The 23,952-nt window shown below is 40.6% G+C and overlaps 2 protein-coding genes across 4 annotated transcripts in view; one reads left to right on the top strand and one right to left on the bottom strand.

The window, feature by feature from the left end:
- Positions 1-20,498, top strand: part of LOC101171144 (uncharacterized) — a 26,991-nt gene extending 6,493 nt beyond the window's left edge. For 2 of the 3 annotated variants that reach the window (XM_011483269.2, XM_078933837.1), the window contains one exon: positions 4,675-5,892. In XM_011483269.2, coding sequence (XP_011481571.1) covers positions 4,675-5,729 — 1,055 coding nt within the window. In that variant the 3' untranslated portion in view covers positions 5,730-5,892. Of the gene's footprint in view, positions 1-4,674; positions 5,893-17,470; positions 17,564-17,650 lie in introns of those variants that run through there. The other variant, XR_013648469.1, reaches the window with a different exon arrangement.
- Positions 7,454-23,952, bottom strand: LOC101171392 (NLR family CARD domain-containing protein 3). Its single transcript, XM_011483263.4, has 10 exons — positions 23,839-23,952; positions 22,527-22,667; positions 22,333-22,443; positions 20,109-20,187; positions 19,749-19,947; positions 16,986-18,747; positions 14,623-14,796; positions 12,890-13,060; positions 11,250-11,296; positions 7,454-11,111 (listed from the first exon to the last, which is right to left on the bottom strand). Exons 2-10 carry the CDS (start codon positions 22,613-22,615, stop codon positions 10,564-10,566), a joined length of 3,180 nt encoding a protein of 1,059 aa, XP_011481565.3. The 5' UTR covers positions 22,616-22,667; positions 23,839-23,952; the 3' UTR covers positions 7,454-10,563.

The raw sequence follows: 23,952 nt of genomic DNA, 5'->3' as shown, positions 1-23,952 counted from the left end.
CAAGGGAGTGAAAAGAACTGGAGGATAATCCTGCTGGACTTAAAGCAGCAACAGAAAGTTTAATTAAAACTGTTGATTTGGATATATCTGTGTTATTGCAAATTGATGCTGGGATGCTATGCTAACGAGTTGCTCCGTGTGTTACCAGTACGTGACCACAAACTGGTTTAATATCAGACAATATTTTTATGGACAGTACTTTAAGATTTGACGGATAAACACAACAAAATTAATTCATCTGACACTCATAAAACTGTATTTTCAAAATATAGTAACACACATAAATGTATTGTGAATTAAACTTTCTACCCCCCTCCCCCTTTCCTCTTCCTCATGAGAGTGCTGTCATTTTTACTGTCAATGACATAGTAGCAAGAATCTAAAACAACAGGCTGTTTTCAGGATGTTTTTGTCATACGTTCACATAAAAATTCATCAACTGGAGGCAGAATTAGGAAAAGAGATTTTTTTTATAAATTTGTAGCTCTTTAGTAAATCTGTCCTTGTTTTCTCAGCATGTTTTAATTTGGGTTTACAATTAATTGACATGAAAACATCTTCATACCAGAATGTTAAACTACTTTTGTTCAATTTCATTTCCTTAAACGAACCAACTTATTTGTGATTAAAAAAAATATAACACATCATTGACGGTTTGAAAATGCCAAAAGTACAAAGCAAAGACGTTAATTCTTTCTCTTTCGGCTTTTCCCATCAGGGGTCGCCACAGCGAATCATCCTTTTCCACCTCACTCTATCATGGACATCTTCTACCCTAACATTAGCCAACTTCATGTCCTCTGTTAAGACATCCATGTATCTCCTCTTTGGCCGTCCTCTTGCCCTCCTGCCAGGCAGCTCCATCTCCAACATCCTTCTACCAATATATCCACTATCCCTCCTCTGAACATGTCCAAACCATCTCAGTCTGGCTTCTCTGACTTTGTCGCTAACACAGGCAACATGAGCCGTCCCTCTGATGTACTCGTTCCTTATCCTGTCTAACCTGGTCACTCCTAAGGAGAACCTCAACATCTTCATCTCCGCTACCTCCATCTCAGCCTCTTGTCTCTGTCTCACTGCTACCGTCTCTAACCCATAGAGCAGAGCTGGTCTCACCACTGTCTTGTACACCTTTCCTTTGAGTCTTGCTGGCACTCTTGTGTCACACAACACTCCTGACACTTTCCTCCAACCGCTCCAACCTGCCTGCACTCGCCTCTTCACCTCTTTTCCACACTCCCCATCACACTGAACTGTTGACCCCAAGTACTTAAACTCCTGCACCTTCTTCACCTCAGCCCCCTGTAACCTAACGCTTCTACCTTGATCCCTCTCGTTCAGACACATGTATTCTGTCTTACTACGACTGACCTTCATGCCTCTTCTTTCCAGAGCAAACCTCCACCTCTCTAGCTGTTCCTCCACCTGCTCTCTACTCTCACTGCAAATTACAATGTCATCCGCAAACATCATTGTCCAGGGAGATTCCTGTCTTACCTCATCTGTCAGCCTGTCCATCAGCATAGCAAACAAAAAAGGACTCAAAGCTGATCCTTGGTGTAGTCCCACCTCCACCTTGAACTCCTCTGTCTGACCTACAGCACATCTCACCACCGTCATACTTCTCTCATACATGTCCTGAACTACTCTGACATACTTCTCTGCCACTCCAGACGACCTCATACAGTACCACAGCTCCTCCCTCGGCACCCTGTCATACGCCTTCTCTAAATCTACGAACACACAATGCAGCTCCTTCTGACCTTCTCTGTACTTTTCCATCAACATTCTCAAAGCAAAAATGGCATCAGTGGTGCTCTTACGGGGCATGAAACCATACTGCTGCTCACAGATCTCCACCTTCTTCCTAAGCCTGGCTTCCACTACTCTTTCCCACAGCTTCATTGTGTGGCTCATCAACTTTATTCCTCTATAGTTGCTGCAGTTCTGCGTGTCACCCTTGTTCTTAAAGATCGGAACCAGAACGCTTCTCCTCCATTCCTCAGGCATCTTCTCACTCTCTAAAATCCTATTGAACAACCTTGTTAGAAATTCCACTGCTGCCTCTCCTAAGCACTTCCATACCTCCACAGGAACGTCATCAGGACCAACGGCCTTTCCGCTCTTCATCCTTTTCAGAGCCTTCCTAACCTCATCCTTTCCAATCTCTGCTACTTCCTGCTCCACAACAACCACATCTTCCTGCCTTCTTTCCCTGTCATTTTCCACGTTCATCAGCTCCTCAAAATACTCCTTCCATCTTTTCTGTACACTCTCCTGGGTTGTTAGCACCTTTCCATCTCTGTCCTTAATCACCCTTATCTGTTGCACGTCCTTCCCATCTCTGTCTCTCTGTCTGGCTAGCCTGTACAAGTCCTTCTCTCCTTCCTTTGTGTCTAACCTGTCATATAGCTCATCGTAAGCCTTCTGTTTGGCCTTTGCCACCTCTCTCTTCACTCTACGCTGCGCTTCCTTGTACTCCTGTCTACCTTCCTCAGTCCTTTCTACATCCCACTTCTTTTTAGCCAACCTCTTCCTCTGGACGCATTCCTGTACTTCCTCATTCCACCACCAAGTCTCTTTACCGTCTTTCCTCTTTCCAGATGACACACCTAGCACCTTCCTACCTGTTTCCCTGATAATTTCTGCTGTAGTTTCCCAGTCATCTGGAAGCTCATCCTGACCACCCAGACCCTGTCTCAACTTCTGCCTAAATTCCTCACAAGTTTCTTCATTCTGTAGCTTCCACCACTTGGTCTTCTTTTCTGTTTTCCCTCTCTTCTTCTTCCTGACCTCCAGAGTCATCTTACACACCACCATGCGGTGCTGTCTGGCTACACTCTCTCCTACCACCACTTTGCAGTCAATAACCTCTCTCAAATGGCCTCGTCTACATAGGATGTAGTCCACCTGGGTACTCCTACCTCCACTTCTGTATGTCACTCTATGTTCCTCTCTCTTCTGGAAGTAAGTGTTGACTACAGCCATTTCCATCCTCTTCGCAAAGTCCACCACCATCTGTCCCTCCAGATTCCTTTCCTTCACACCAAACCTGCCCATCACCTCCTCATCACCTCTATTGCCCTCACCAACATGCCCATTAAAGTCTGCTCCAATAACAACTCTCTCTCCTCTGGGGAAACTCTGTATGACCTCATCCAACTCACTCCAGAATCTCTCCTTCACTTCTAACTCACAGCCAACCTGTGGCGCATACCCACTGACTACATTCACCATCACCCCTTCGATTTCTAACTTTAAGCTCATCATCCTGTCTGAGACTCTTTTCACCTCTAGAACACTGTTTACAAACTCCCCCTTCAGAATCACTCCTACCCCGTTTCTCTTCCTATCAACACCATGATAGAACAGTTTGTATCCTCCTCCAATACTACGTGCCTTGCTGCCCTTCCACCTTGTCTCCTGCACACACAGTACATCTACCTTCCTTCTCTCCATCATGTCTGCCAGCTCTCTGCCTTTCCCTGTCATTGTGCCAACGTTAAGAGTCCCTATTCTCAAACCTATGTTCCTGCCTTTTCCCTTCTCTCTCTGGCCACGGGCCCTTCTGCCTCCCCTCCTTCTTCGACCAACAGTAGTCAAATTTCCACCGACACCCTGTAGGTTAACAGCATCGGTGGCGGTCGTTGTTAACCCGGGCCTCGACCGATCCGGTATGTCTAAAGTGTTGTGGATGATTCGCATGGTTATTTTGGCAATTTTTACGCCGGATGCCCTTCCTGACGCAACCCTCTCTATTTATCCGGGCTTGGGACCGGCACAGAGGCAACTGGCTTGCAACCCCTGTGGCTAGACAAAGCAAAGACGTTAATTAGATATCAATAAAACATTTTAATAAATTAGTTAGTTTTTATCTTATTTTTTAGTTATGTTTTGACTTCTTTTCTGTTTGGAACATATTATTTTATTAAGTAAAAAGAAAAACAGCTGATCAGTTAAAAGGCCAGGTCACAATTTTTATTGCCATTTTGGTGAGCAGTCGCAGGAAAACAGTTTGAGGGAAATCATAATTGTCAACATTGACTGAGTTCAGTATAAAAACCTTCTTCTCTACTGCTTTCAAATCAGCTGAAATAATGTCCCAGATGCTTGTAAAATGCATAGACAGAACCCTTATTATAAAAATGTTCCTGGGGGACCCTCTCAGTCAACTCCTCACTCCTTTTGTGCTCAGATTCTGCTAGCAGTAGCTTCCTATCTTTTCCTCCGTGGCCTCCTATGCTGAAAACCTTTGAGGCCCGTGAAAAATATAGTTAAAGAAATTGCTGTGAAACAGTAGTAGACAAAAAAAAAGGTGGAGTCATTCTTGTGCAGCAACAATGGAAGAGATTTCCAAAGATGAGGAGTGACAGCTTGGAAGCATAGATCTCCTCTCGTCTTAAAGCTGGTTTTTGGAATGCTTAACAGTAAAGTATAGACTTAAAAGGTCAGAGATGTATTTCCTTGTGGAGATGTTTGATCCAATGAAGACTGAAAAACCAACATCACCATTTTACTGTCCTAACTTTAAATAAGAAAAAAAGAGTGTCCTTTTTAATAAAAAAAAATTAACAGTAAGGCTTCTAACTGAGGTCATTAAGATCTTTATTGGTGCTTTGCAATATACACATCTTTTGAAAATATAAGGAGGATTCTCCTTTGTCTCTGCAGTCCTCCCCCAGCATTATGCAAGTGGAAATGAGGATCTCTGCAACCACCAGAGGAATTCCAGTGTGGAACAAGAGGAGCCAGAACCTCCACGGATGAAAGAGGAACTAAAGGAACCAGAGTTTACACAGATTAAAGAGGAACAGGAAGAACCAAAACCTCAGGAGATTAAAGAGGAGCAGGAGGAACCAGAGTTTGCACAGATTGAAGAGAAACGGGGAGAAAGAGAAATTCAGCATATCAAAGAGGAGCAAAAAGGGCTCAGTATCAGTCAGGATGAAGAGCAGCTTGATCTGAAGCAAGAGACCGATACCTCGATGGAGTTTCCTACTTATGAGGAAAATGAGCACAGCGAAGCAGATCTTATTAGTCAATGGAGCTTTGAAGCAACTGATAAACTGGTTGAAGAAGGAAACCAGCATGAAGAATCAACATCAACTACAGATGGAGAGACAGACCCACAGAACAGGGGTCAGAGAAAGAGAAGGGACATATGTCCTGCTAATAATTTGTCAGTCAACATGAGAACTGAGTCTGATGAAAGACCCTATGTCTGTGAAGAATGTCGTAGAAGTTTTGGTTTCTGGTCTCAGTTCAGAATTCACATGAGAACTCACACAGGAGAAAAGCCCTTTTCATGTAAAGAATGTGATAAAAGTTTTTGTGAAAAATTTAATCTCAGAAGACACATGAGAACTCATACAGGGGAGAAGCCCTTTTCTTGTAGAGAATGTGATGCAAGTTTTAGTCAAATATGTAGTCTCAAAAGACACATGAGAATTCACACAGGAGAAAAGCCTTTTTCTTGTAAAGTATGTGACACAAGTTTTAGTGATGCATCTACTCTCAAACGACACATAAGAACTCACACAGGAGAAAAGCCTTTTTCTTGTAAGGAATGTGACAAAAGTTTTACTCATATCTCTAATCTGAAAACACACATGCGAACTCACACAGGAGAGAGGCCCTTTTTTTGTATTGAATGTAATAAAGGCTTCACTGAAAAGTCTAAACTTAGAAAACACAGAGAAACTCATAGCAAAGATCTTGCGCAGTAAAAGACATCCATGGTGTAGAAAAGGGTTTATTTGTTTAAAGAAAGTAATGTGAATTTTATACATCACCCATATATATAGATTTGGAATAGTGTAAGACCACATAATCTTGTTTCATTTCACAGGGAAAAAGAACATTTTATTAAAAAAAGTGTAATGTTGGAAACTCTTGGTCCGTCCTTGATTTGCTAATTAATTCCAAACAGTAAATCAATTTGGAGTCAAAACATGGGGTGACCAGGATGTGAAGTGTCTTTGAAGATGTACTTTGCTCTGTTGAAACAGCGGGAGCTGGGTAAGTTTTACAAAGTGGGAAAAGGGCAGTCAACAATCTTTTGGGTGGTGTTGTTGACCTGTTGAAGAACTGTTCTTCGATCCATTTTACAGCTGCTCTACCTAATGCATGTACAGTTGTGAAAAATACTTCCTATAGTGGCACGGTAGAAGTTAATAAGAAGTCTTTGGGTGATCTTGTTATTCCTGAGTATTTTCAAGAAGTTCGGTCTCTGTTGGGCCTTTTTCATGAGCTGTGGTGGACAGGTGTGCTGTCGCGTGTGTACAGGAAGCATAGCAGGGGATTGAGTAGCCAACTTTGGGGGAGACTTGTACGGAGTCTTAGTGATGTGGATGTGTGAAAGCCTACTCTTACTCTGTGACCAGAGAGGAAGATGCTGCTGATCCACACGCAGGTTGAATAGGGGAAGTCTCAGTTCCTCCAACTTGGTCACTAGCTTGTGTGGTACCAGGCCGTGTGCTGAAGGCCAAACTGCAACCCACAAAGATAATCCTCACACACACTGCTCCATATGTGAAAGTGCAGCATTCAGAACTGTTACTATGGCATGTATCGATCGGTTTGCCCTGTGTGTAAACTGGTGGGGGTCAAGTCCTGGCGGGAGGGCTGCTTACATGACTGCAGACCAGTTTTCTACAGCCCTTCATGGCTGTTGGAGTGAGAGCCACAGTCCTGGAGGTTGGAGATGTCAGACTTTTTGGGAAGGGAAACTATGTTGGTGGACTTCAGGCAGAGTGGAGCCGTTGACTGTGTCAGGGACTGAAAACACCTCCGTCCTCCCAAAACAGTCAGGGAGAAGTTGGGATGCATCATCTGGCCATGTGGTAACAGTCTTTGTGAAAGTGGGAACTGTTTTCTTGAGTGAGGTGTGTACAAGATTAAAAAAAAAAAGGACAAATGGTCGGTTTGGCCCAGTTGTGGTAAAGTTCTGTCTCTGTTACACATTTTTTTTTATTTTATTTTAGAATAGACCTTGTCCAGGGTGTTGTTTCCTCTTTTGGCACACTTAACATGCTGTTAGAATTTGGGTTAGGGTTAAGGCTTTATGGTTAAAATCCCCAGCTATGATCTGAACAGCAACAGGATATTTGCTCTGCTTGATCACTGAATTGTCATCAGCATACACAGCCATAACCATGACTGCAGTAAACTCTTTTGGGAGCTAAAAGGACCTGTCTTTTACTGTCAGGTATTCAATGTTTGGTGAACATTGACTGTCTACAGTCACTCTGTTGCAGGGACATATGGTGAGGGTTGTGTATGCTGTGATTGAAGAGGAAAGAAGAAAAAGTCTGCGATAAAAATAAATAAATTCTGAGGTTAAAATGATCAAATGCTTGATGCAGTTGCTTGTTGCACTTTGTAGTCTCGGTTCATCCACCTGGTTTGTGAGGGATCTGGGATTTGAGAGGAACAAGCTGGGAAGCAGTGGTTTATCACATATCATCATGATTTTTTATTTTTTCCATCAACTTTCGTTCAAGGAAATTATCTCTGTCTTTTGGTCTGTGCTGCTTCTAGGTCTAAATCAAAGCAATACTGAGGTAATTGTGTTACCCCTAGTGGTCGAAAAGATCATGGTCATGATCTCCTCTGTCTTGCCCCTTTTGGACCAACTTGATATAGCTCTAAAACTCAACCTACAAATTAATGCTGTGACTAGGTCCTGCTTTTTTCAGTTGCAACGTCTCGGTAGGATTAAGTCTTGTATATCAAAAGTGAACCTTGAAATAGTCACCCATGCCTTTGTGTTGTCCAGACTAAATTATAGCAGCTCTTTGTATTCTGACTTACCCAAGGCATCAATAGCCAGGCTGCAGCTGGTCCAAGCAGCTGCCAGATTTATTTGTGAGTCGAAGAAGTTTGACTGCATAACACTGATCTTGGTGTCTTTTAACTGGCTGCCGGTGCAATACTTGGTTTTGTCAAAATTGAGGTCCTTATACCTCCAAGTCCCTGGCAGATAGAGTACCTTCTTACCTCTCTAGTCTGCTTTTAAAATATTTCCCCCTGAAGTCCTTATACTCCAGCGACCAGTTTGTGTTAATGGTTCCCAGAACCAAATGTAAGTTTCGGGGGGACCGGGGGTTTGCTGCTTTGGCTCCTAAACTATGTAGGATCAGTTGCCACCGGCAATTAGAGAGGTCACGCTCTTGGAGAGTTTAAAAAAAGAATTGTCCCTCCATTTCAGTGCTTTAGCATAAGCCTAGCCCTGTTATTGCTGGTTTTAATCTCTTTTAAATTGTTTTTATGCTTTTTTTTGGGAGCAGGTTTAGCTCGTGCTGGTTTACGGCGCCTTCCGTCTTTGAAATCAGGATTCGAATCCGGGCTGCTCCCTATTCCCTTCTCTACTGCTGTGCCAGTCCCAAGCCCGGCTAAATGGAGAGGGTTGCGTCAGGAAGGGCATAACATTGGTAAAACATTGCCAAGGTATCCATGCGAATCGTCTGCATGAAAATGGATGATTCGCTGTGGCGACCCCTGATGGGGGGTCGCCACAGCGACTGAAAAAGCTCTTCATGAAATAAATAAGCCATTGTGAAAAACAGCAACATGAAATAAAACAAAGCTACTTTGGAAAATATTGATTTTGAAATACGAGCTTCTGAAAAAAGACAAAGTTATAATAAAATTCAACATGATTAAAAATAAATATTTTAAAATGCTGTTTTAAAATAATTAACAGGTTTTTAAAGCCAAAATGAAATATATTGAATAATATAATGGCTAATTTAAAATCAGTGTGCAGGTTTTTCACAATTTCATGATCTTTTTGTATATTTATGAGAGATTTATTGGTTTATTGTGTAGTTGCATGAGGTCATAATTATTTATTTAATTAAATATTTATTTATTTAATTATGAACAGTATAGGACTCCATACACCTGCCGCTGCATGCATGTGTCACTAGTTCGCCTGACTTCAAGCACAAAGCAATTAGTTATCTGCTGCTGCCATCTACTGGTATGGAAGAGTACTGAAGAGTAATGATTATTCTGCCGGGCGCTAGAATGCACATGCACACAAATGAATAATTTTCCACGGCACACTTGACAATATCACAGTGGTTGAAGAACACTGATCTAGACCCCACTAGACAGTGGTCTGCACCTTTTTTCTTCAATGATTTGTGATTTTCACTGGTGTCCATGGATTACATGAAATCTTTCCACCGTTATCCACCTTTGTCATGGTTGGGAGAACACGTCAATATAAGGGTGGGGTCTTGGGATAGCACAAGGGCTAAATGAGAAGTTCAAAAACATTATTCTCCCACAAAAATGGGAGCCGTTTGGATTCAGATTTCTTTCTTAACTTTGATGATCAAAATGCTGCAGTAACTGAATTAGAAAACTGAAAGATAACGAAACACACCTTAATGTGTTTAAAACACTAGAACATTCAAAGAAGAACAAAACATGCTTAACCCTTGTGCTATCCTAGGCACTTTTACACTGGGAGTTGGGTCATCTAGACCCACTAGACAGTGCGCTGAACCTTTTTTCCTCAATGATTTGTGATCTTCACTGGTGTCCATGGATTACATGAAATCTTTCCACCTTTATCCACCTTTGTCAGGGTAGGGAGAACACGTCAATGTAAGGATGGTGTCATCTAAGATAGCACAAGGGTTACAGGGAAATATCTAGAACTTCTTTCCATGATTCTTAACAACTTAATAAGGCTGACTCTTCCCACTTTTATGTTTGTCAAATGTATAAAATCTTAGCTTTGTTTTCTGACTTGTTTTAGTTTTTCTGCTGCTTCAAATCAAAGATTCATGAATTCATACAATGGATTCTTGTCCACAATGTCAAATGCTGCTGAAAAGTCAAGCAAAAGAAGGACAACACAGTTCCCTTCATCAGGACTATAACTTCTCCATGGCACAGTTCCTATCGAGAAAAGAGTTCAAGTGTAGGTAAGCCACCTTCTTCAAGATTTTTGATAGAAAGGGTAACCTAGAGATGGGCCTAAAGTTGAGTACGGTAAGTCTCCTATGATGGTGAAAATTTGTTTAAAGAACCAAGGGGTGATGGCATCCAGAGGAGAGCCTGATGGTTTCATGTGAATGATAATGTCTTCTAGAAAAGACAAGGTCACAGGCTCAAATTACTAGAGCACACCTCAAGGAGGGACAGACTGCGATGGATTAGAGCTGGGTGCTGAAATAACAGCTCTTATGTCAGAAACTTTCTGAATGAAAAAAATTAAAAATTCATTACACAATTTAGAGGATGCTTCAAGCAGTCAGACTGTGGTGACGGCTTTAAAAACTTCACGTAGATTGTGGCTGTTGGTCTCAATGGTACATGACAATTATCCCTCTCGAGACTTTTTGACAGTGATCATGTAGTGATGCCAGCAATCCTTCAAGATCTAAAAAGAAACATGCAGCTTGTCCTTCTTGTATATTTGAAAAAATAAAAATGTTTACCAAAGAGGAAAATATTTTTGAAGATGATCTGCTTTGAGTCAAATGTGAAGAGAGACATACACAGACTGAACTAATCGTTCAACAGAAAGGTTCTCTAAAAGAATCACAACCTTATCTCTGACAGAACCATGTAGGACTCGGGCCAGGCTCTAAACCCCAAACCAGGGTAAAGAGGTTCAGTAAATGTGGTGTTGAAGGTGTAGAGGTGGAACAGTGAGTCATGGGACACTTTGAAGAAGGACAAAGTTCCAGCAGGCCAGTCCACATGCACTGCTACTCTGTGAGAGAAGGAGGAGGAGGAAGAGGAGATGTATGTTTCTCTATTATTGTGGCAGACCGTGTAACCACGATCACGAGAGCAGCACAGAGTCCAGGACTGACTGTTCCAACCAAACAAACAGTCATTATTGTTTCCTTCTCTTCTGATTCCTCTGTAACTCACTGATATGTAACCAAGATCTGACCACTCGACCTCCCAGTAACAGCGACCAGTCAGACCATCTCTGCACAGCAGTTGATGGAACACGTCGAATCTGTCTGAATGATCAGGATATGACTGAAGCTCCTTCTCAAAGGTCACCTTCTTGTTGTTTTCAGACAGTTTGAGGTGTCTGTTCACTGTGTTTGTGTTGATTGTGAGGTGACAGGAATCTGATAAAGACACAAACACAATCCAGGTGCAGTTATTGATACATAATCTGATCATTAAGGGAAACTTTGATGAGGACTCATGAATGACTGATGTGACAGTTTTGAAATGTTTGAATTTGACTTGAAAAGCACACTTACACTTCTTCAGACCAGGAGTCAACCACCGATCTCCAGCAGGCTCCACCCTGAAAACAGGAGGGGGATCAGAGAAAATTCTGACTTTAACAATAGAAATGTTTGGAATTTGCTCCCTTCTGCCTCAATTTGTCTTTTAACCCATTAACACAGGAGCTTTATCTCCAGTGGTGACGTTATTTAAATTATCATAACTGATGCAACATTTTACTACCAGAAAGTGTTTATTAGTGTTGCTAATGGGAATCCAATTTATAAATGTGACTTATACTAATTGGGGACAGGTGTGTGTGGAACAGAGATGGCGGGGCTTTGATTTGACCTGTGGCAGTTGCTCTGCTGCAGGGCTTTGAGAAGGTGGGTTGCTTTTGCAGCTCCATGGTTAGTGAGCTGCTATCTTGGTTTGCTGTGTTTTCCTTTTGTGGAATAAGCAAATGAAATCAACTCTCTTTGTCTCTATCACCCTGCTTTTGCTGTCATGGCTCACCTGTGAACAAGTAGCTAACTGCCTATTGGCAGGGGCGGACTTACCATTAGGCAGTGGTAGCTGATCGTCGATTATCCATTCACATAAAAATTTTCAAGGGAATAAAGCTAGCACAAACAAGATACCTTTGTAAAATCCACAAAATAAAAACGGTGGATGTAAAGTCAATAAAAATGTTTTAAAGTTGGACATTCAATTAAATCAGGAAGTAATAAATAATGGATGATTCTTTTGTGCTAATCAATCGCTGATTAATATTTTGGGTGTTTTTTAGTTGGATCTGGTGGTTTTTAGATGACTTTTGGGCTGGAAAACCATGGCTCTCAAGTATAACTGGCAGAGATTAAAGGATGATTCAAAGTAATTTTTTTAAAAAGCTGTATATTGAATCATAGTTATCCCAGCGGATGCAAAAAGAGGAAAAGGCAAAGAGAAAGCAAGAAATTTGTTGCCATACTTCCAAAAGTGCTGGAAGACAGATAAAATAGAAAAAACAAGAACAGAATAAAAAAACTATATAAAAAACTGCTTTCTTAGGTCAAACCTGACAAATTAAAAAAACATGTAAATGTGATTTCAATTTTTACATTCTTAAAACATTCTTAAAACTTCAAAACATTTGGATTCTTTACATTGTCGTGTAAAAGTGGACAAGTAAGGAAGTTATTCAAAGTTGGAACCAATAGGTAAGGATTTAAAAAAGAAAAACATCAATACAACTGCTGCAGAGGACTTCATAGTTTGTCTGCCTGGGGCCCCCAAACTGCAAAGTTCGCCACTGCATATTGGTGCAAAGCTGCTCTTTTCCGCTTCAGAATCCACTTAGAAAGCATAAACAGTTGAAGAGTTAAAGTATTTACATAACTATGGTACTTTAAAGAGCATAGGGTTTTTTGTGTCTTCAGCGACACAACTGATGTTAAAAAATTAAGGAGCTTTATTGGCATCTTTATCGGGTCAACAAAACACTTTCTACTTTGATTTAGCTGTGACTTTTGCAATTATTTCTATATTTTCCAAAGCCTTATGTGAAAATTTGGTAGCATGATGAGTTTATAAATTAGTTAATAGTTAGTATTTAGCTAATTCTGTTTGACATTAATGGTTACTAGCGTGGACTAAACACAGAAATGAATTGGGAGATGTTATGCAATACCTGAGAGTGTCCAGTCTCCACTGTTCCTCCCGCTGTGCCGACAGTAGCTTCACTCCTGCCACTCCTGGATGATTGTAGCTCAGATCAAGCTCTCTGAGATGGGAGGGGTTGGACTTCAGAGCTGAAGCCAGAGAAGCACAGCCTTTCTGTGTGATCAGACAACCTGACAGACTGCACACACACACACATGGCAGAAAGAGACAGAGAACTGCAGTGAGGCCGAAGCTAATATGCCTGCATTCGACAACAGTTGCAAATGATTCAACATCAACAACAGTCTTGACTTTGTCCAGTAGGTACTTATGGCAGAGCAATATGGATCCATGAACGTATTTATTGGTTTTACATAAGAATTTACATGACAATAAATAAAATTGACCTATGTAGGTGATTTGCTTTATGAAATAAGAAAAACTATTAGCTGCCACAAACCAAATACATTGGATGGTTAATATTGGCCTGTAAAAAACTATTTTAACTTGCACATTTTTTTTCTTGTAGACCCGATTGATACAGTCGGGTGATGCCATTTTAAGTTCGTTAACAGATTAGATGTGTGTGATCCAAATGTTGATATGCTAATTGTCTGTCATTTAATAGTGTCTCGAAGGAAACTCACTGCTAACATTAGTTCCACCTCGGCGCAAAGTTAATACTGTGGCGACCTGGGGGTTAGCCCCGCCTATAGCCACTAAGACTCATAGGAAGTGTGAAATCTTGTGTGTTGAATCCTTCACTATCACTTAGAGAGCTGTGAAGAGAAGTGATGTTCATGTTGTTATATTGTTTGTGTGTTCATAATAAGTGGGTTGTAATGCTGGAAAGGAGAATGAGCATTCTGCTTCTCCGTCTACCTCTCTCTCTCTCTGTGACTGATTGAGGGTGTGAGGAGTATGGGGCAAGGACAGTCAACGCAGTTAGTTAATTGGCAGCTCAGCTCTCGTTTCCTTGCTACGAGTGACAAAGCAGCTGTTACGGTGGGGAAAGGGAGGGAGTACCCAGGTGCAGAGAGGAGGAGGCAGGAGGGTTCAGGAGAACAGGATCTTTAATAACTAAAACTAAACAAACCAAAAACCACTGCAGAGCAGGCTAGAAACACTCAAACTCGAAACTCGAAATACACAGGAACGGGGAAGCATTAACCTATGGAGCAGCACAGGAGGAAGGGAAAGACAAGACCTAAATACATGCAGACAAACGAGACACAGGTGGAAACACTCAGGACTGACGGGGAAAGGTAAAACATGAAACAACAACCAAACAGGAAATACTACAAAATAAAACAGGAAACCAAGGAAACAAAGGGTCATTACAATGCATATGTGGGGGGACAAAAAACGTACTGAAACGGTAGAGCAGTGAACCGAACCAAAACTGCCGTACTAAAACGGTTCGGTTCAACTACGTATATCGTTACACCTCTAGTCAGTAGCTGTGTTTCCATCGACTGAAATTGCGCATATTGGATATGCGATGATAAATTAGCCTAACAGAAACACTACAATTTTGAAAAAAAAATAAATTGGATTTATCGAAAAGGTTTTTGCTCTTGGCGGAGGTGTTTTTTTAAATTAAAAACGGCAATGGAAACGTTTCTTTAATTAGATAGTAGTAGTGCTTTTTTAATTCAAACTTCTGAGTTTAATTCAAACTTGGAAAAATCACTGTAATTGTCAGCTTCTTCTTAGAGAAAACCAAACAGAACCTGAAAAAATAATTTAATCAAACCTTACCTGAGAGTCTCCAGTTCACAGTGTGAATTTTTCAGTCCAGCAGACAGAAGCTCCACTCCTGAATCCTGCAGGTTGTTGTTACTCAGATCCAGAATTCTGAGTCTGGAGGTCTGAGAGCTGAGAACTGAGGACAGAGCCTCACAGCTTCTCTCTGACAGGTTACAGCAGTCCAGTCTAAAATAGGTTTTGGTAGGCAATGAAATAAAAAAAATCACAATCAGTTACATATTTTCATTTTGAATAAGCCCTATTCAGAAATGTATTTAGGAATGTAGCCACAAGGGAGCCCAAGCTAGTGTATCATTGTGCCAGTCACAAACCCGGATAAATACGGAGGGTTGTGTCAGGGTGGCATCTGACATTAAATCCTGCACAAACCAAATATGTGAATCAGACCTATGATATCCATACTGGCTATGTCAAAGTACAGGTTAACAACGACCACCATCAATGCTGTTCACCAACAGGGTGCCGGTGGAAATTGGACTACTGTTGGTCAAAGAAGGAGAAGAATAGGAAAGTGTGTTCGTAGAAAGAGAGAGAAGAGGAAAGTCATGAGTGTTGGACTGATAGTAGGGACTTTGAATGTTGGAACTATGACAGGAAAGGTAGTAAGTTAGTTGACATGATGCAGAGAAAGAAGGTAGACACTAATTGTGTGTTCAGGAGACTAGGAGGAAAGGTAGCAAGAATAGAAGATTAGGAACAAGGTTCATGTGGTTTTTTCATAATGGATATAGGAAAAGAAATGGGGTAGGAGTCATCTTAAAGGAGAAGTTTGTTGGGAGTGTTGCAGAGGCAAAAAGTGTGTGAAATACAGTGATGAGTCTGAAGATAGAAATCAAAGATGTGATGTTTATTTGTCGTTAGTGGGTAAGCACAGGTTGAATATGAGCTGGAGGAGAAAAAGAAATTCAGGTTGGACCTTGATGAAGTGTTAATGAGCATCTTGAAAGTGAGAGAGTTGTCACTATAAGACCAAATTTAGCAATGAAGTAGTAAGCTTTTGAGAAACATTAGCAACATGGCTAATGAAGGTTTGCACTCAATTAGATTAGTCTTGTTAATAGCTTATTGGTGGATTTCATCTAAGATTATCTGCCCTTCTCATATACAGCCAATGCTTCAGGTGCAATGTAAAAAATCGTTTGTCTTTTTTCGTTCAGTTTTTTGGGATACCTAAGCACAAAAAACAGAATATGTCCTTTAGTTAATGTTCAGTGTTTCGCCCAGGGTGTCAAATTAGCCAGGACGGCCTCTGAAGACAGTACATGTTGAATAAAGTTGAATGAGAAGTGGATAACGAGTGAAGACTTTAAAAACAAGTGAATTGATGCGATTCACTTAACACCGGGTTTTTCAAAAGGTGTTGCGGCTCCCTGTGTTTTAATTTCTGTGGGAAACTGATCCAAACGACTTTTCGAATGATTAAGTTTGCAGACCCCTGAGTCTAACACAGGGGTCTATCACAGGTTGCAGACCCCTGTGTCAGACTTTAAAATGTGCTGACTTTATCTTCAAAACCTTTGGAGATAAATTCAGAGAAGCCAGACTGAGATAGTCTGGACATGTCCAGAGGAGAGAGAGTGAATATAATTGTAGAAGGATACTGAATCTAGAGCTGGCAGGCAGTGGCAGTTCTACACTAACTTACTCCATGGGCAAGTAACCCCACCAGCGCCCCGCCCCCCCTGCACACATACAAAATTTGACAACATCCTCTTGTGTTCCCTATCTTCTATTTAACCATTTTACCCCATAAATGCATGAATTTTCTAGACTCGTATTACAGTGGGGTCAAATTAAATTAAATTAAAAAAATCAATTAAAAACACGCTTAAGGTTTTGGGCCGAGGAAGATAAACATTTACTGAACACACTATAGCTAAACTTTTAAACCTTTTAAACCTTTAAAACTGAACTTTTTGAACATAAATAGGAATAAAAACAGGAACATCAATCCAGAGTAACTCAAGTTAAACCTTTAATATTTTGAACAATATATGGTTGTGTGTAACTCAGCGGGCACGGAAAATGCCGCCCCCTGTGAAGTGCCACCCTGGGCCACCGCCCACCTCGCCCATATAAAAAAATGGCTACTGCTGGCAGGAAAGAGATCTAGAGGAAGACTAAAGAGGAGGCTTATGGATGCAGTGAACGAAGACATGAAGGTAGCTCCTGTTAGAGGCGACTATGCAGAAGACAAGGTTAGATGAAGGAAGCTGATTCACTGTGGCGACCCCTGAAGGGAAAAGTCGAAAGGAAAAGAAGAAAAATGTATTAAGGAAAAGACGTTAAATGGTTTTAGTTTTCTGACAAAAAACTAATGTTTCAACAGTGACTGCTTGCACGAGGGCACTTACAGGGCTTTATTGGAGGCTTTGATCACTGGCAGAAGCCTCAGAAGAGCCTCCTCTGAAGCAGCGTATTTCTTCAGGTCAAACACTTCCAATTTTTCTCTTGATGATAGTAAGATGAAGACCAGAGCTGACCACTGAGCAGGAGACAGTTCATCTGTGGAGAGACGTCCTGACCTCAGGGACTGCTGGATCTCCTCCACTAGAGAATCATCATTCAGTTCATTCAGACAGTGGAACAGGTTGATGCTTTTATCTGCAGGAAGATTCTCACTGATCTTCTTCTTGATGTACTGGACTGTTTCCTGATTGGTCTGTGAGCTGTTTCCTGTCTGAGTCATCAGACCTCGTAAAAGACTCTGATTGGTCTGAAGTGAAAAACCCAGAAGGAAGCGAAGGAACAAGTCCAGGTGTCCATTTGGACTTTGTAAGGCCTTGTTCACAGCACTCTGGTAGAACTCAATTGGCATCATCTGTTCTTTCTCCATGAGGTTGAATCCAGAGGTGATGAAGGTCAGATGGACGTGAAGAGCAGCCAGAAACTCCTGAACACTCAGATGGATGAAGCAGAACACCTTGTCCTGGTACAGCCCTCTCTCCTCTCTAAAGATCTGTGTGAACACTCCTGAGTACACTGAAGCTGCTCTGATATCGATGCCACACTCTTTCAGGTCGGATTCATAGAAGACCAGGTTGCCTTTCTGCAGCTGCTCAAAAGCCAGTTTTCCCAGAGACTCAATCATCTTCCTGCTCTCTGGACTCCAGTGAGGATCTGTCTCAGCTCCTCCATCATACTTGACCTTCTTCACCTTGGCCTGAACCACCAGGAAGTGGATGTACATCTCAGTCAGGCTCTTGGGCAACTCTCCTCCTGTGCTCTTCAGCAGAACCTCCAGAACTGTAGCAGTGATCCAGCAGAAGACTGGGATGTGGCACATGATGTGGAGGCTTCGGGATCTCTTTATTTGAGAGATAATTCTGTTGCCCTGCTCTTCATCTCTGAATCTCTTCCAGAAGTACTCCTCCTTCTGTGGTTCATTGAACCCTCTGACTTCTGTCACCATGTCAACACACTCAGCAGGAATCTGATTGGCTGCTGCAGGTCGTGTGGTGATCCAGAGGTGAGCAGAGGGAAGCAGCTTCCCCCTGATGAGGTTTGTCAGCAGATCACCCACTGTGGTGGACTTTCTAGGGTCAGTTAGGATCTGAGTTTTATGGAAGTCCAGAGGAAGTCGACACTCATCCAGACCATCAAAGATGAAGATGACCTGGAAGTCTTCAAAGCTGCAGATTCCTGCTTCTTTGGTTTCAGGGAAGAAGTGATTAACAAGTTCCATTAAACTGAACTTCTTTTCTTTCAGCACATTCAGCTCTCTGAAAGTGAATGGAAATATGAAGTGGATGTTCTGGTTAGCTTTGCCTTCAGCCCAGTCCAGAGTGAACTTCTTTGTTAAGACTGTTTTCCCGATGCCAGCCACTCCCTTTGTCATCACGGTTCTGATTGGTTCTTGTCTTCCAGCTGGGAGTTTAAAGAGCTCTTCTTGTCTGATGCTTGTTTCTGCTCTGTCTGCTTTCCTGGATGCTGCTTCAATCTGTCTGACCTCATGTTCTTCATTCAGCTCTCCAGTTCCTCCCTCTGTGATGTAGAGATCTGTGTAGATCTCATTCAGAAGGATTGAGTTTCCTGCTTTGGTGATTCCCTCAGTTAAACACTGGAACTTCTTTTTCAGACCAGATTTGAGTTTATGCTGACAAACTGCAAAAAATCCTGATTGAAGACAATAAAGAAAGTAAGTAAACTCTCTGCAGCTCTGAATGATGAAGATTTTAATTAGAGGTATCAGATTATTGCGTTAATCCCAATTAATTAATAACAGGCAAATTACCTAGTTATTTTTTCGTTGCATTAGTCTAATATTTCATCTATAACTATTATCTATTATGTCAGGGATAGTGGCCAACAAGTTGTCCATTGTCAGAAATGAATCAACGATGGACCCTTAGTGCATCAGATGGTTACTTTTGCAAACTCCATTATTTTCTGATAATGAACACCTCAAAGGGCATGGTCACTTACGAAAAAAATAAATATTAAACCAATTATTACTACTTTATTCTGGCTATTTTTACATTAAAGCAGTTGTTTCACAAAAAGCGGGGTATTTACACTGAACTGAATTGAATTGAACTTAATTGAATTAAACTTAATTGAATTGAATTGAATTGAATTGAATGAACACTAAATTATCAAATGAATTATTACATTCACTAGGTATGGTAGCTTAAAGAGAAAAACAATATACGCAGTATGACATGTTCTTTGTGGTAAATATTTTGTGGATTACCCAGAAAAGTGTTCCTACTGTTTTTAGACATGTTTAATTGAGCACTTTGGACCTGATGTCTCTTTTTCTTAAATTGTTCGAGACTTTTAAAAAAATACCCCTTGGTGAAACAAAAAAAAAGTTGGAAGTCATTTACAATAAATAAACTTCATTAAAGCCTTTTTTGTTGTATTTTCTATCTTTTACTGTGCCACATTGTCACACATTTAAATCAAAATACCTCAGAATTAGGCTTATTACAGCAATTATTTGGTTAGATTAAAAATCAATTAATTAGATTAATTATTTAAAGGTCTTAATGAATTAATTGCTCAAAAAAGTAATTACATTAAAGCACTAATTGTATCCATGTTGTTCTATGTGTTGAGACATCAGTAAATCTTCATTTATCCAGCAGGTGAAATCTTTAGAGAAATCCTCTTACTGCTCTGCAATCGATCAGCCAGCTCCTCCTGCTTCATTTTCCTCAGGAAGTTCTCTGTGATCTTCATCAGTGACTCTCTGCTGCTCCTCTGCCCTTCATCTTCATCCTTCAGATCCTCCTCATCTGTCTTCTGATTCAGAAGCTTCTGGATCTTCTTCAGCTCTTTCTTCACAAAAGTGACAATGTTTTCCTCCAGCAGCTGCAACAGAATTCTAGATGAATGAGCCAATCAGAGTGAAGTCATGGAACCAAACATCAGCTCCATGTTGGACACACTGACAATCCACTGGTCTACAAAGTGCAGCATGGAGATGAATGTGAACATAATGAAGAAGAAGTAGTTCTTGTTCATGTACAGACCAGAAAGATGGAGTCCAGCTGTTTTTGATGCTGCTGGACAGACGGACCATTTGGAGTCTCTGAGCTCTGCTGGTCCACTCTGTGGAGAATTATCAGCAATCAACTCCATTCTGTCTGTGCTGGAAGGTTTCAAACCACACTAACTGGAGTCTGGTCAGTTCACCGAGTCACAGCTGGAAAACTTGTTATACATATAAGTCAGTCTTTTTTCATTCCAGTGTACTTTTTTCTTCGGTCTGATTGTGTGTTTTTTCCTTTTTCCTTCCTTTTTTCCTTCCTTTTTCCGCTCTATCCTTTAGCTTCAACCCCAGTAAGCCCCCTTGCTGTTTTTCCATTCCCTGTGTGATTTTTATTGTCTTTTTGTTTGAAATAAAAATACTTTTAAAGATTTGTTTGTTCTACATGTTTGTTTTGTTTTCTGTCTTTTGTCTAGCTCAGTGTTTTTCAACCTTTTTTGAGGCACGGCACACTTTAAACCTTGACAGAAATCCAGCGGCACACCAGCATCCACCAAAAAAAAAGGAGAAAATAATAGTCTGTATTTATCTACATCCCCTCCGCAATCTCACATGCATTTTTGTGATAATTGTGGCAGAAAAAGCTGGAAGTTGCAGTTTTTTTTCTAAAAGAAGTAACAAAAGTTAATTTAGGAGATTTAAAAACTGTTTGATGTGTGTTTGTTGTGGTTTCAACAAGTTAAGAGGAGAGACTCATTGTGCGCTAAGACGTTGTCACTTTGACCCAATGCATCATGGGAGATGTAGTGCAAAAATCTGCCGAACGCAGAAAGACAAGCGTCTCTGAGCTTCATTGTTTTTTTCACTTATTCCACGGTCTGATACCGGATTCTGTGGAAAGCTACACCGCTAAAGACGAGCTTTAGCTGGTATTTTTGTTAGAACTGAGAGACTTTACCAATAGAATCAGAACAAGGAAGTGAAGACTTTAACCACTTCTGATTGGTCAGACTGATGACATGTGATTAAGACTCCAAGAATGATTGGTGGAGACAGTTAAAGGGGCGGTACTTTTCAGAAAACAGCTTTAGTTGCAGCTAAATCGCGGTACCGTCATTCTTATCAAAATGTCTTTAATAGAATCAAATAAACACAAAGAAAAAAGTATTTTACGATCTTTCATATTCCTAACTACTCAGTGTTTTATCAGGGCCTGTTTGGATGAACAAAGAACTGATATCCTGGAGATGGGAAATGTTGTTAAATCAGTTAATGAGCGCAATTTCCCTCGTCACACCTGACCATCTCCCACGGCACACTAGTGTGCCGCAGCGTACTGGTTGAAAAACACTGGTCTAGAGCAAGTATATAAAGAACAACAAAATCAGAGTCAAACTCTAAATCAAACGCTGTCAGAGAAATGTCTCAGGTGCAAGAAATGTGACAGTGTACACAGTGATCCCTCGCTATAACACGGTTTACTTTTCAGGGTTTCGCTACTTCACAGATTTGCATCGTGCATTGTGTTCTGCATTCTGGCTAAAAAGTCACTCCGCTTCTTCTCTACCTGCGCGTCAATAACATTGCAGTTTAATATGTACACGTGTGTAAAACATCAAAAAAGAGCGACAACAACTGCCTATCACTACTATCACCTTCTGTTCATATCGCTGATTAAAATTATTTTTTGACAGTACGGTACATACGTTTTTGTTGAAAAAAAAATTACTTACTTACGTACTTTTATTTGTGAAACAAATGCTTGAACCTGTAAAATGGTTTGTTCTTCCTTTTCAGTGTATGAGTATTTAATTGTATAATAATTGTAAAAAAAAAAAAAGGTTTCTACTTCACGGATTTTGCCTATAACGGGTTCCTTTTTGAATGTAACCCCTGCGAAAAACAAGAACTATGTATATATATATATATATATATATATATATATATATATATATATATATATATATATAGTGAAGTAAGGAAAATATAGAAGAGTTCATCCTAGCACTGTATCTATTTGCAGAGTTGGATAGTTCATTTCACTTTGTGGATCACGGAGCTAAGGAGTTTAACTGTAAACATTTTTTGTTTTCAGAACAGCAATAATTACTCTCAAACTTTCATTTTGAGATCACAGATTAATCAGATAAAAGCTGTTTCTACTGTTTAGTTCCCTCATCTGCATTTAGAGAAGAAGCTCATCTTTAGAAGCTGATTGAAGCAGAAAACAAAATGAAATGATAGACCTTGACCTGAAAAACACTTACTGGTACTGTTCCACTTCTGAACTGCTGCCTTCAAAGTTAAGTCCAAAATCCTTTGACCTGTTACTCGTGAAGGACGCATGGCTGGTTTCAGATCCAGGTCCAAGTTGGTTCCTGTAAAGATTGAAGGTTGGTGATGTTAGTCCTGAGCTCTGACATAGAGAAGAGTCATGGTCAGTTAGAGATGGTCATCTCACCTCTGAGCTTTGCTCCGGCTCTCATTTTCATCTAACAGAGTGCTTTTAGAGGGAGGGGCTCCCTCCTCTCTGTCCTCACACTGATCCATGCTGCTGGATTTACTGGATCCACATCAGCTCACATACACATTCTTCCTTTGTCTGCAGAGGAAACACACATAATCAGCTCTGATCCTCCTTCACAAACAGATCAGCTGCTCTTCCGCTGATTGGCTCTTCTCTTGTGTTTCCTCTCAGGTTCAGATGGTAACAGTCAGACAGTAGTGGGAGGCACAGTAAGCTGCCATCAGCTGCTGCACTACTGCTCTCACTTCACCAGCAGCAGCAAACAGTCCATGATGAGCAAGATTTCCATTCATTCACTTTGACAAATAAAGAACAAACTTCCTTTTTCTACAATTCAGGAAAAATGAAGCAGATCAAGAAAAACAAAGTAAACAATGAGGTGAAAAGAAAAAAAAACAGGAATCTTTCCATCTCAAAGCTCCAATTGAGACTTTCAGTTGAACTTTGATTCAGACACACATTGTATTGAGGAGAACAGGAAGGTTTGGGAATCAGATATGAAACATTTGAACTCCAGAGCTTCATGTTGTTTTATGTTTATGACAGGAAGTCTCAACTCTATCTGTTTGCTGGAATATCAAAAGTTATAGTTTATGTCTTCTTAACTGCGCACACTACATGTTGTTGTTCATACACAGCACAGACCAAATGTTTGGACACACCTTCTAGTTCCAAGAGTTTTCTTTATTTTCATGACTATGAAAATTGTAGATTTACACTGAAGGCATCAAAACTATGAATACAATACAATAAGACATATTTTCAGTTGTTTCACACTTTTTTGTTATGTATATAATTCCACATGTTAATTCATAGTTTTGAGATATATGTATATATAAATGAAAAGTATCTTGACATTATTGTCTCTAGTCAGCTAAATCCGACAGGAAGCACCAGTCAGCTGATCCGTCCCACTTTCATGGGTGAGCAGTTTCATTTCTGTAATTAAGTGAAACTGCAGTCTGCAGTTCATTCTGTAAAAAATCTTCAATAAAAAACATCAGTTGTTTTCATTCTCTCCATAAATCAGTGAAACAGTAACTGATCAATAAGTGAGAGTTGATCCTAAGTTGTTGATTTGTGCTGAGGTCCAATCGTTAAACAGCAGAGTGATTAAAGTTTGCAGAGAAAGAAGATTTTCTCCAAACATTCAGAAACACTCAAGCTAGTGAAGACAGAGCTCAAGAAACACACAAAGTTTAGTTTCTTCAAAGATCTGAAGAAGAAAAAAAGAGTCCCCACTCACCATGCGAGCACAGCTGCAGCACAGATCAGTCACTTTGCTTCCTCGTCTTCTGCTTTGCCTTAAGAACAAAACACTTCCTCACGTTTTAGTAATTGTGCTGAGTTTTGTCTTCTG

This window comes from Oryzias latipes, chromosome 2 (genome assembly GCF_053564925.1).
Source record: "Oryzias latipes strain Hd-rR chromosome 2, Olatipes_Hd-rR_3.1".
NCBI lineage: Eukaryota > Metazoa > Chordata > Actinopteri > Beloniformes > Adrianichthyidae > Oryzias > Oryzias latipes.
The sequence above is the reverse complement of the archived record's forward strand: the minus strand, read 5'-3'. Positions and strand labels throughout refer to the sequence as shown.